The following is an 11,348-nucleotide window of genomic DNA, read 5'->3' as shown; positions in this document are numbered from 1 at the left end:
GTGTGTGTGTCTGTGTACTGTCAGATCAGATCTGACTGGTACAGGAGGAGATTGTCCCTCCTGTCCCGGCAGAGCATCTGGTGGATTCGAAACATGCGCCTCTGGGATTGCAGTGCAGCTTCTTGCCACTAGGTCACCAGAACTCCCCAGAAAATTCTTTTCACTTAACTGCTACCCTGTAGTATAGGTTGACCTGGCTCCTGTAAGGATCACTACCAGGAAAGATCCCGACACAGCTCTGCCTCATGGGATGTGTTAGGCTGGCACTGTGGGGTTCGCTACCAGCATGTTTCTGGATTTCCTTTGTGGGGGTAGGACCAGAGGCTGGGTCCTTAGACACAGGCTGTGTGGTGCTCACTCTCCAGGCCTGGGGTCCTTCCCATCTCAGGAGAGAGCAGAACAATAATGTGTAGAAATGCTTCTAGAGGGATGATAGAACCTAGGAGGTTACAGAGATTGGGGTGGGCTGGCAGTCGGCGCCCTCGAAGCCTGGCCATCTGTTGTTCGCACTGTACAGAGGGCCAGCATTGCTGTAGCCTGGAAAGTACCTTTGTAGTAGGTTCTGTCCTCGTTCCCACCTCACAAAGAACTCAAGGTCCACTGCACCTTCGTGCCTTGGAGAGGAGCTCTGGGTTTCTTTTCCCTCCTGTCCCAGCTGCCCATGGCACATCAGCACATCATTTCTTCATCCTAGTTGCATTTTCATCACAAGCCCAACCAGCGCTGAAAATCTTGTCCCTCGTCCCTGCAGTATGTGGGCTCAAGGAGGTGGGCTCAAGGCACAACTGCCCCTTCTCCAGCTGTCATTAATTGTGCCTTGCAGCTTTAGCAAATGCAGGCCAGCTTGGAAGAGTCTGGCCTGAACTATTCTGCTCCTTTGCGCCCAGATCCAGAGATACCACTCTAGGCTTCTGGGGATCCAAGGCCAGGGGAGGGACTGGAATCATTTCTTCTAAGCAAATCCCTTTCTGCCTCTCAGGTGTGGCCAGCACAGGATAGTGCTGACAGCAGCCTCAGGAGGCATCTCTAGAGAATGAGGAAGTTTGGCATTTGGAGTCAGATGATTTATGATTGACAGGAAGCTGCTGGAAGTTTAGGTGCCTTCCAGAGAGGGCCTATGTGCCTGAGGGTGGTGATCAATGCAGCTGGCATTTCAGGTCCAGCTGGGCCTGTCCTCAGCTGCATCATGGTAACTATGGTAATGACCCAGCCCAGAACTAGAGGGGCCTGTTGGAATCTTGTGTCAGAAACCTATTCTTAAGCTTTTAAAAAAAAGTCACAGTGGAGAGGCTAAGAATGTAGGACCAGTGAGTGCTGAGAAGGATTGAGGCAGGTAGACATGAGGTTATTTCTCAGGCTCAAGAACTGGGGGGGGGGAGGCGATAACAGGAGGGACCTGATCAGAAGCCACTTTAAACCTTCCTTGCTGCAGCCTGTCAGTCAGGTGGGGGTTAGAGCAGTGGGTGGGTAGACAGGAGTCAGGTGGGGGTTAGAGCAGTGGGTGGGTAGACAGGAAGAGCCTGGCCTTCAAAATACATCTGGCCCAAATGGTGACTCACAGGTGACCTTGGGCAAAGTAAGCTCCTTGGGATCCTATTACAGCAGCAGCTGCCTTCTTTCCTGATGCCTGGAGGGCACAGTCAAGCCCTGTTTACCAAAATAAAAGTGCCAGGGCGCAGTGAGGGAGGAAAGGGTGTCTTTTATGTGTTACCAGCATGTGCAGATTCCCCCAATGGTTCGAATTGAAAATCTGGACCCTGCTCCACAAGCTAATTTCTCTCTTACAATAAAATAATAAATTCCTGAGGTTAAGTCTTCCTTGCTTGCTTTTTCCTTCTAGCCGTTTCATCCAGGGAACAAATGTCCATTGCCCTGCCTGCCATCCTGCTGTCTGAGAATGGAGGGGAGAGGGAAGCGGGGAGACTGAGGCTCCAAGAGGGGTTCTCCATGAGTCAGGACAGCTGGGCTCTTTGAGAGCCTGTCATATGGTGCAGGGCAGGGGCATCTCAGCACACCCCTGGGGAAGTTCTCATTTGACTTTCCCACTTAACGTCATGCTTTACTCAGTTGTGGAGTCAAAACATAACAGGCAAAAGTCTTCTTTCTTCACTACAGTTTCACCCTAGTAGGCAAATGCTTAGTCTAACTTTAGTTGTGGGATTGGAGAAGAGCATTGAATAGCCCATAAACTGCCAACAGAACAGACAAATAATGTCTTGGAGGAAGTGCAACCAGGGTACTCCTTGGAGGCAAGGATGGCAAAGCTTCACTCACACACTTAGAGCGTGTTGTTGGGAGGGACTATTCTTTGGAAAGGGACATCATGCTAGGAAAGGTAGAGGGTCAGAGAAAGAGAGTCAGACCTGTATGTTGTCAGGAAGGGCCAGTCCTTGGAGAAGGACGTCATGCTGGAAAACGTGGAGAATCAGTCTAAGAGAAAGATCCACAGCAATATGGACTGACACAGTGACCAACAGTGAGCTCAAATATTTATGTTTGAGATGAGACTTGCACACAATAGGGCAGGGTTCAAGTTTAAAGGGTTGCTATGAGTCATAGTTGACTTGATGGCACATAACAACTTAGGTTCCTTTGGCTCATATTGGTGACTGTGTGAATGAGTACATCTCAGTGTGAGAAGAGGTGCCCTGTGACCAGCTGAAACCAGCTTCTGGTCTCATTGAGAGCTAGGGGGACAGTGACACTCCAGGGCCTTCACTGCGTGGAGCTACTGTCCTCCCCGTGGGAGATGGAAGATGAGGAGCAGCAGTTAAGGACAGTTAAGTCTCTTAGATGCCTTTGTGTTGGTCCGCGCTACTTGCCAAGTCTGGCTCTGCTGGCTGCAGTGCTACAGAGCTCCCCTAATAAGCAGTTTTTGCCCTGTGATTCCTAGCACTTCCGCTCCCGACCCAAGTACTTTTGATTCCTTAATGACCCAAACTTTTTTTCACTGGCAGAGAGTATATCTTTCTAGCTTTACCTTGATGGATTCATAGCTCTGAGGGTAGCTCTGACTGAATTCATTAGTATTTGACTAATTAAATAGAACTTCATTAAAATATAACTTTTTAGGATTGATTATCTCCACTAGAGACAAATGAAACTGCTATCTTTCTATCTCTGGTACTTGGCGATTCTGAGCAGAGTGGGACAGGGTGTGTTGACTTGGGTTTGGGATCTAGCTGTGTGTGTCCTGAAAGAAGTCACTTTGCCCCTTCTTTCATCTAGTATCTGTGACAGAGCCCCCAGAGGGTGGTAGGGAAACCCTAGTAGGGTTTGCCTCTGGGGAGAAAGACAGCCATTTTCCTCCCAAACAATTTGCATCTTTGGAAATGGGGTATGAGTCAGTTCTGATTCCATAGCAGTTAGATTTTTTTATTTGAGCCCTCTCCTTTACCATTAAAAAAATGTGTCATGGAGTGTAAAGAAAGCCATACTGCCTGCCTGTGTGTCAGAGTGGATCATACTGCATACAGCTCTCCATGGCTGAGCTGGGGACCAGAATCAGAGCCTGCCTTTGCTCGGTAGCACAGTATGCTGGATGGTGCCACCTGAGTGCTGTTCACCTTTTGGAAGTGACCACAAGGCCTTTATTCACCTGTGCTTCTGGGTGGATTTGAACCCCCGACTGTTTGGTTAGTAACCATTTGCATCGCCTAGGACTCCATAGGAGCATATATAGCATTTATGTATAGTAAAGGTAACATGCTTGTGCTTGCCGCCTAATCTAAGAGACAGAATATTCCTAATAACTTTAAAACTCCAAACCATTGCCATTGTTTCTTCATTCAGTTAAACCTACTTATTAAATTAAAATTTGGTAAATTTTTCAGAAACACATGAAGGCACAAAAGAGTGCCCAGCCTACAGGGTAATGTTTATCAGAGCTGCTCACAGCCTGTGGCAGGGCAGCGAGTGACAGGCGCCATGAAGCTCTGCCTCTGGCTGGTTATTCTTGGAAACATTAGGAGAACATTTCCACACCTGCCTCCCTGACCCTGCCTTCCCCATGCCATGTGCATGTCCGAGAGCTACTGCAGGCAGCTTTTTAGAAAGTATTCAGAAGAAAGCCAGGAGACATCCCATCTCCTTGAGTTTCTCTTTCCATGATGACCGGTACCTAGTGGGTTTCTAGACTTCTCCAGCCCATAGGACTGGATTGAAATGAGGGCTGGTCATGGTTCTGGTAGAGCCAGTTCACATGCAAGCCACTTGGTGGTACGCAGCCATCCATGCTGATCAGTTGAGCCCCAAACAGATGATCCACAGACAAGAGAGTGTGACAGATGGCTCTGAGGGCAGCTTAGTTGGTGACTTGAAGCTGGACCTCAGCAGTGGCCCTTGTCTGGTCCTGGCCATCTGCCTGGTGCAGCCTTGCCTGAGGCAGGGGACTCTCTGTTTCAAAGGCTTGTGCTTCTCTTGTATCTGGTCTCGTTATCCAGTGTGGAAGGCAAGGCTTGCTGCCCCAAACTGCAACCTGCTCAGTGTCTGATGGCTTGATTGCAGTGGAGTCCAGGTCCCCTCCTTAGATCCTTGAACTTTGTTTTTATCAGTCTACCTTGTTCTGAGGTGACCAGTGTTCTTTTCAGTTTTTTATGAGAAATTGGTTAAAGGTTTACAGAGTAGATCACACTCCACTCAAGAATTGCCATGTGTTTGGGGTGAATATTTACTGAGTACATTGGTTTTCCTTACACATTTTGTTTGATGCTGTTAATTGCAGTCCCCACATATAACATCACTCTCCTGGACCTTCCTGTGTGCTGTTTGTATTCCTTCTCTTGTCCTAACCCTTCCTGCTCCCAGAACTTTGTCCTTGGACAAATGCTGCCCTTTGGATCTCAAGTGGTTGATTGTTCTTAGGAGTATGTTCCTCTCCAGTACTGTTGTTCATTTCATAGACCTGTCTGTTGTTTGAAAATGAGTCTCTATCCAGCCAATATACTTGGCCTTGTTTATGGTTTTGAATTTTGTTGCACCTGCCCCCCCCCAGTCAGGACCTTCTGTGTCACCTCTTTCCAGGTAGTGCTGTATGAGCTGAGCACCCTGCCATCTCCAGGTCATGGAGTATGAGAATGTGGGATCTGAGAGGGTGTGTGAGCTGAGCACCCACTCATCTCCAGCTCTTGGAGGGCGGGAGGGGGTGGGGAGGTGGTGGTGGTGGTGGTGAGCTGAGCACCTTCCTATCTCCAGGTCATGGAGGCTGAGAATATGTGAGCTGAGCACCCTCCCATCTCCAGGTCATAGAGTCTGAGGGTGTGTGAGCTGAGCACCTGCCCATCTCCAGGTCCTAGATCTGAGGGTGTGTGAGCTTTGCACCCTCCCATCTCCAGATAATAGAGATTGAGGATGTGTGAGCTGAGCACCCTCCCGCTCCAGCTCATGGAGGCTGAAGATGTCTTGCCCAGTTGTCCTTTGGACTAATTGTCTCATGCATCGTGGTTTTTCCTCATTCTTATTTGTTCTGGATGGGAACTAGTTTTTCCTAAGTATATGACTTGAGCCACCTGCCTCAGAATTATCTGGGCTGTTTGTTAAAATCTATATTTCCAGGCTCAGCTCCAGACCTAGAGGTTAGCATCTCTAGGGGTTTGGGGTCATGCTTATAGCACCACCCCAGGTGAATGTGATGTTCACTAGGACCCAAACTGTCACCCACCCATCCTGTCATCCTGAAGGGCTGGGAAGTGTTCTCACAACTGAGTGTTGCCAGTCCTCCAAATTAGCAGACATTGTCTGACCAAAATGAGGAAGAGCCAGTCGGTGACTCTAGTGGAAGAGGGAAAGGGGAAGATAAGGCCTGTGGCCTGCCTTCTATTAAGGCTTCTTCATGCCCTGATCTCATTTTGGATCAGCCTGCATTCTTTCCATTTGCCTCTGGGAGCCCTGCCAGTTTGTATAACTGTCAAAGGATTGGAGGTGTTTGTCTGGTGAGAATTGAAAAGTCTAGTAGTAATAATAATAATAATAATAATGGTGTTACAGTGCTTTGAGGAAATACAGGCTTCTCTCTGGTGTGTGGTCCCTGTCAGAGGTTTCCCTTCATCATGTACCAGGACTCTGCCCTGGTACTCTGTGCACATTGGCCCTTCTGCTCTCACATCTTCCTTTTCCTTGGTTTAGTCATCACTGTAGTGACATGTCCCCTTAGAGGCTTTGCAGTCCTGTAGAAGGCACTGAGGTTGGTCGGTCTCCAAGACTGTCGGGATTGTGTTGTATGAATCACTCTCATTTCTCCCACTGCTGACTGGCACTTTAGCTTTATCCAGAACATTCACTCAGTGCTGTGTGTCCCTTTGCTTTTGCAGTTCACAGAATTTTGTTTTGTTCTTCATTTGGTGTATGGGTTCATACCATAAAAAGGAAAATGTGGATATTTTAATAGTTGTTGTTGTTGTTAAGTGCTGTCGAGTCACAGGCGACTCATAGCGACCCTATGAAGGAGAGTCCTCGACGCTTGGGTGCCTTTCATCCTCTCTCCAGGTTCATAGGTTTCCAGAGGCAAGTTATTATGGAAGTGGATGCCATTCCTCCTTCCAAGCTTGTTTTAATCGGGGAACTCCACCCCACTCTCCGTGGAAAGTTGCGGTTAGCAATTTAAATTTCCACAGCTAGAGCAGAAATAAATATCAAAGTCCAGTCTACCATTTTTCCTAGCTTATTTTGTACTCTCCTGGACATTTGTATACTCTGCTCCCCCTGTTTTCAGTCAGGGCTCCCTAGAAACACAGGCTTCATAATAATAGATCTCTTATGTGGGGCCTCCTCAAGTTATGAAAGGAATTTGCTTAAAGGCAACTGATTCAGTCGTGTATAAATATTTCATAGCGTCTAGATTTGGGCACTATAGCCTAACCACGTTGTTATGTAAAATTCACTATCATATGACTGAATGAAGAATCTCTGTTCTTAGCCTTTTTTGCTATCATAACTCTAAAGTTAATAGGCTGTTCTGACCAGCCCAAAGCAGGTTGTGTGCCTTCAAATTGGAACCATCCCATAGGTGACCGTTTGGAGGCTATAAATCATGTGGGAGGAGATTGTCTTATCTCTCTCCCATGGAGTAGCTGGTGGATTTGAACCACATGCATTTTCTGACCACTCAGCTACCAGAGTTTCCTGGTTAGTGAGTTAGCATGTCTAATTCTAAGGGTCTTTATAAAGGGACTAGAAGAGCATGGCAACTATGGGTTTCCTCTCCCACCTAAGTGAATCTTACTAGAAAGAGTAGGATGGAGGTGTGGGAGCGATGACCCTGGGCTCTTGGTACTGGCCTGGTGGTTTCTTCACCTCCTCTGAGGCCAGCTGTGAGCAGGAACTGAGACATCTACCTCCATCCCTCCCCTGGTGTCTCAGGACTGCAGAGCAGCAGGAACAAGCTCCTTCCCAGGTGAGGACTCCCTGCCCCTCAGAGTCACCTGGTCCTGAAGGTTTGATTCTTCCCCACCCCCGCCCCCAGATTTCTGCATGAATCCTCAGACCATACTGCTCCTGCGAGTCATTGCTGCCTTCTGCTTCCTGGGCATACTATGCAGTCTCTCTGCTTTCCTCCTGGATGTCTTTGGGCCCAAGCATCCAGCCCTGAAGATCACTCGTCGATATGCCTTTGCCCACATCCTCACAGGTAACCCAGGGCTGCTGATGGGGGGCTGTGGGGAGCAGGAACAGCCCTGGGATGAGATGGGGGGGTATGCTGTGTGGGGTTGCAGGTGGAGATGGACGGTTTCTGTGAGCAGAGGGTCGGGGTATGCTGTGTGAGGTTATAGATGGGGATGGAGAGTTCCTGTGAGCAGGTACTGTTCCAGGTGCTGCTTTGAGCTCTGTCTATTTTCCCGGAGCACCTGGGTGTCTTGGCAGCTTGCTTCAGTCAGTTCATGTGCATTTTCTAGGACCACAAGCCCATACAGCCCCACTGTAGAGAGGTAGGATTATTAGAATACCACAAAGAATTCGGGGGCTCACAGGCCTCAGCTGGCAGTGAGGGCACACAGATGCTTGTGTCTGCATGTGTTCCTTACACCTGGCTTCATCCAGGCTCCTCCTCCACCTTCCTGCTCCTCTGTTTGTACCTGGCTTCTTTCTCTCTGCCCTCCTGATGGGGTCACTCTGTTTATTTCATTTCAGCATCCTTCCTCTGAGACCTCTCAGTGGCCTTAATATCTCAGTTATAAATTCCTAACAAGAGAGACTTGCCCGTGTGAGGCCAGCCATGTGTGCTCAGTCCCTACCTGAGGGTCCTATAGACAAAGAACCCCCCTTGTGGACTGGGCACCAGGCAGATTCTCTGAAAAGGGGTGAGGGAGTAAGGTTCCTTGAGTGTCCTGGCATTGGGTGCCCACTGACCTTTCCTGTGCTGTCGTCTGTCCTCAGTCCTGCAGTGTGCCACTGTCATTGGCTTTTCTTACTGGGCTTCTGAACTCATCTTGGCCCAGCAGCAGCAGCACAAGAAGTACCATGGTTCCCAGGTCTACGTCACCTTTGCCGTTAGCTTCTACCTGGTGGCTGGAGCTGGTGGAGCCTCAATCCTGGCCACAGCAGCCAACCTCCTGCGCCACTACCCTACGGAGGAGGAGGAGCAGGCGCTGGAGCTGCTGTCTGAGATGGAAGAGAATGAGCCGTACCCAGCTGAGTATGAAGTCATCAACCAGTTTCAGCCACCCCCGGCCTACACACCATAGCACCAGCCACTGGAGTCCCTGCCTCAGCTCCCTGTCCCCAACACCACAGCTGCAGGAGCTCCTTTCCCCAGCAGGCCTCACTGTAGCACCCCAAAAATCATCTCTCAGCCTTCCCCCAGAAGGACCCTGCCTTTAGAATTGTTCATATCTCAGCTCTTGAAAACTGGGGTACATAGATTTGACACAATGCACTGTCATCCCACTTGCCCCCTTCTCCATTTATGGTCACTAATCATAACCAACTAGGGATGATCATCATGTCATCTCCTCCCTTCACGGACCATATTTGGGACTAGTGACAGAGCACAGTCCCAGACAGAAGTGTCATCAGGGCTCGAGGGAAAGGGGTTGTACCCTACTAGCTTGCTTTATAAGGGTCAGGGTTCTCCCATGGCTGTGGTTTTGGGCTGATCACTTCATCCCTTCTTGAATGCTCCAATACCAGGCCACCCGCTCCATGGGGGCCTCTGCACTTTAGGCTTGGAAGTAGCTGTTGGGAAGTGAGGCAGTCATTCTCCGGACCCCACCCTTGCTTTTCATGGCTGGGCCCAGATGGGAAGAGCAGAGCCTGGCCTGAGATGGGTGCCCTAGTGCCCACCAAGTCAGAGCAAACGGGTGAAGCCTCCCGGCCCTCTCACCTTTTACATTGTAGGTGATTTTAAAGGAGAAAAATAAAACCAAACAGCAGTAACAATACTGTCTTTAAAATTGAGACAAGGCTGTTGTAATTTTCCAGAAATATCTCCCATTCCTTTTAATTCCGCAGTATTTTAGGTCCCAGTTCCTTCCAAACCCTTAAAACTCTTTCTGCAAAACAAAGCCTCTTTTTTTCCCCCCTCCTTTCCCATGACTATGGTTCCTGGGCCTTGCTGTGGAATCTTGGGTCCCATCGCCCTGGAGGTGGTGAGGACCCTGTGGTCTGGCTGGCCGGCCAGCGTGGTGCTCCTCAGAACTGCGGCACTGAGATGTAACCTGGCCTCAGTTCAGAAGCAGCGGCCATAGCATGGCGGGACAGCCCCTGCTCTCTGCACAGGAGCCACGCCAGTGGGAACCATGACCAGTGGGACCCACAACCAGTTGGACTCGAGACCAGTGGGGCCTGCGTGACCTGACGCTGCAGAACCACGGATCAAACCAGCGGACCTGGCTGTGAGCTTTCAGGCTCAGCACGCCCCAGACTGTAACTTGGGGCTACAGCCTGCTGCATGCCCCTCCCCTTTGTGAATGTACCCTGGTCTTGCCGTGGGCTACTGGCTCCTTCTTGCCAGCTGTCATGTTAGTGGCCCACACATGACTGAATCTGACTTAATTTTTCTGCCCTGAGAGGTAGGCCATAAAGTGGGTGAAACTTGAGAGACTTTTAAGTGCGGATGCAAATGGCTGAGCTTCCTTTGTGAAATAACCAGCTTCTCTGGAATCTGCCCAGTGCTGAACTGAAAAGGAGGCAGTTCCCAGTCTCTCTCCACCCCTGAGGCCATGAGAGAGAATGGGTCTGGAGAGTGGACACTTCTGCCGGGCGGTGACAGGGCAGATACTGTCATGTGATTCCAGTGTCCCGGTCATCAGCCAGATTGACAGCAGGTATCTGACAGGCCTGCAATGTGGCAGTGGAAGACCACGCTGGTTAGGGCGTGGCTACCCAGAGTTCATTACTGTGGTGCCAGAGTGGGTCAGCATGAGCTCCCAGTCTCTCAAGTATTCAACAGGACAAAACAGCTGCCCCTTAATCCCCAAGCACAAAGCTAGGGAGCTGTGTTAGCTTGTCTCTCTGCTTCTCCACCTACGGGTGTCTGAGTGGGCCAACCAGGCATGGAACACACATGCCAGAGTGGTTGACTCCGAGGACCCAGGCTAACCCTATGGGCTGATCCGGAGCCCACTTTTATTGGCTTCCCATGCCTCTGGCCTCCTTGACATCTTTACACTGATGGTTTGCCACATAAATCCCCCCTGGTTGTGTTTTGGGTTTGTTTGTTTTTTTTCTAGAAAATAATAAAAAAACAAAACAAACAGAAACAACAAATAATGTAAACATCAATGGCTCCCTGTCATTTTTGTTGTGTTCTAATTTGGTTTCTTTCCTGACTCGAGAGAACAGAAGAAATTTATGAGACTCATAAACAAGAGAGAGAAGAAGAAGAAAGAAAGGACTTCTATGCGTTGCCTCCTCATAGTCCTGCCACCCTCGATGTCCCACTCCGTGGGCCTAAATTAGGAAACATTGTGGACCCTGAGCTTGCCTCTGCACCCCGAGTTAGTTATAGTTGAGGAGTCTGTCTTTGAGTGTCAGCAACTGTGCAGGAAGAAGTGACCCCTCTGGGTTTGGGTCTTGTAGAAGAAACAGCTTCACAACCACAGGGAGTGGTATTGTGAGAGGGACATGAAACGGAAGAGTTCCCTGTGTGATCTGTAGAAGAATCTTTAGAGTCAGTGCCAACCCTCAGGAGTTATCCCTCCTCTTCATTCATTCATGCACTCAGCTGACACAGTGAGCTCCTAAAGTGTCAGAACAAAGGCTTGGGCTCCCTGGGCAGCCCATTCAGGGGGTTTTGCTTTTCCTGAAGGAAAAAAAAAAGACATCTTTCTTAAAAGTTGGGAATGTATGCTTTCTCATTTCAGACATTTACAAAGGACCCGTGGGCTGTGGAGAAAGAACTCATAGGTGCCATG

General features: G+C 49.3%; 1 protein-coding gene across 1 annotated transcript in view; it reads left to right on the top strand.

Annotated features, from left to right (window-relative positions):
* Positions 1-8,678, top strand: part of TMEM127 (transmembrane protein 127) — a 12,023-nt gene extending 3,345 nt beyond the window's left edge. The window contains exons 3-4 of the mRNA XM_006900692.1: positions 7,460-7,624; positions 8,371-8,678. Coding sequence (XP_006900754.1) covers positions 7,460-7,624; positions 8,371-8,678 — 473 coding nt within the window. The remainder of the gene's footprint in view (positions 1-7,459; positions 7,625-8,370) is intronic.
* The last annotated feature ends 2,670 nt before the right edge of the window (positions 8,679-11,348 follow it).

This window comes from Elephantulus edwardii, unplaced genomic scaffold (genome assembly GCF_000299155.1).
Source record: "Elephantulus edwardii isolate Elephantulus edwardi_28Jun2011 unplaced genomic scaffold, EleEdw1.0 scaffold00291, whole genome shotgun sequence".
Lineage (NCBI taxonomy): Eukaryota > Metazoa > Chordata > Mammalia > Macroscelidea > Macroscelididae > Elephantulus > Elephantulus edwardii.
This window is presented reverse-complemented; position numbering and strand designations above follow the sequence as displayed.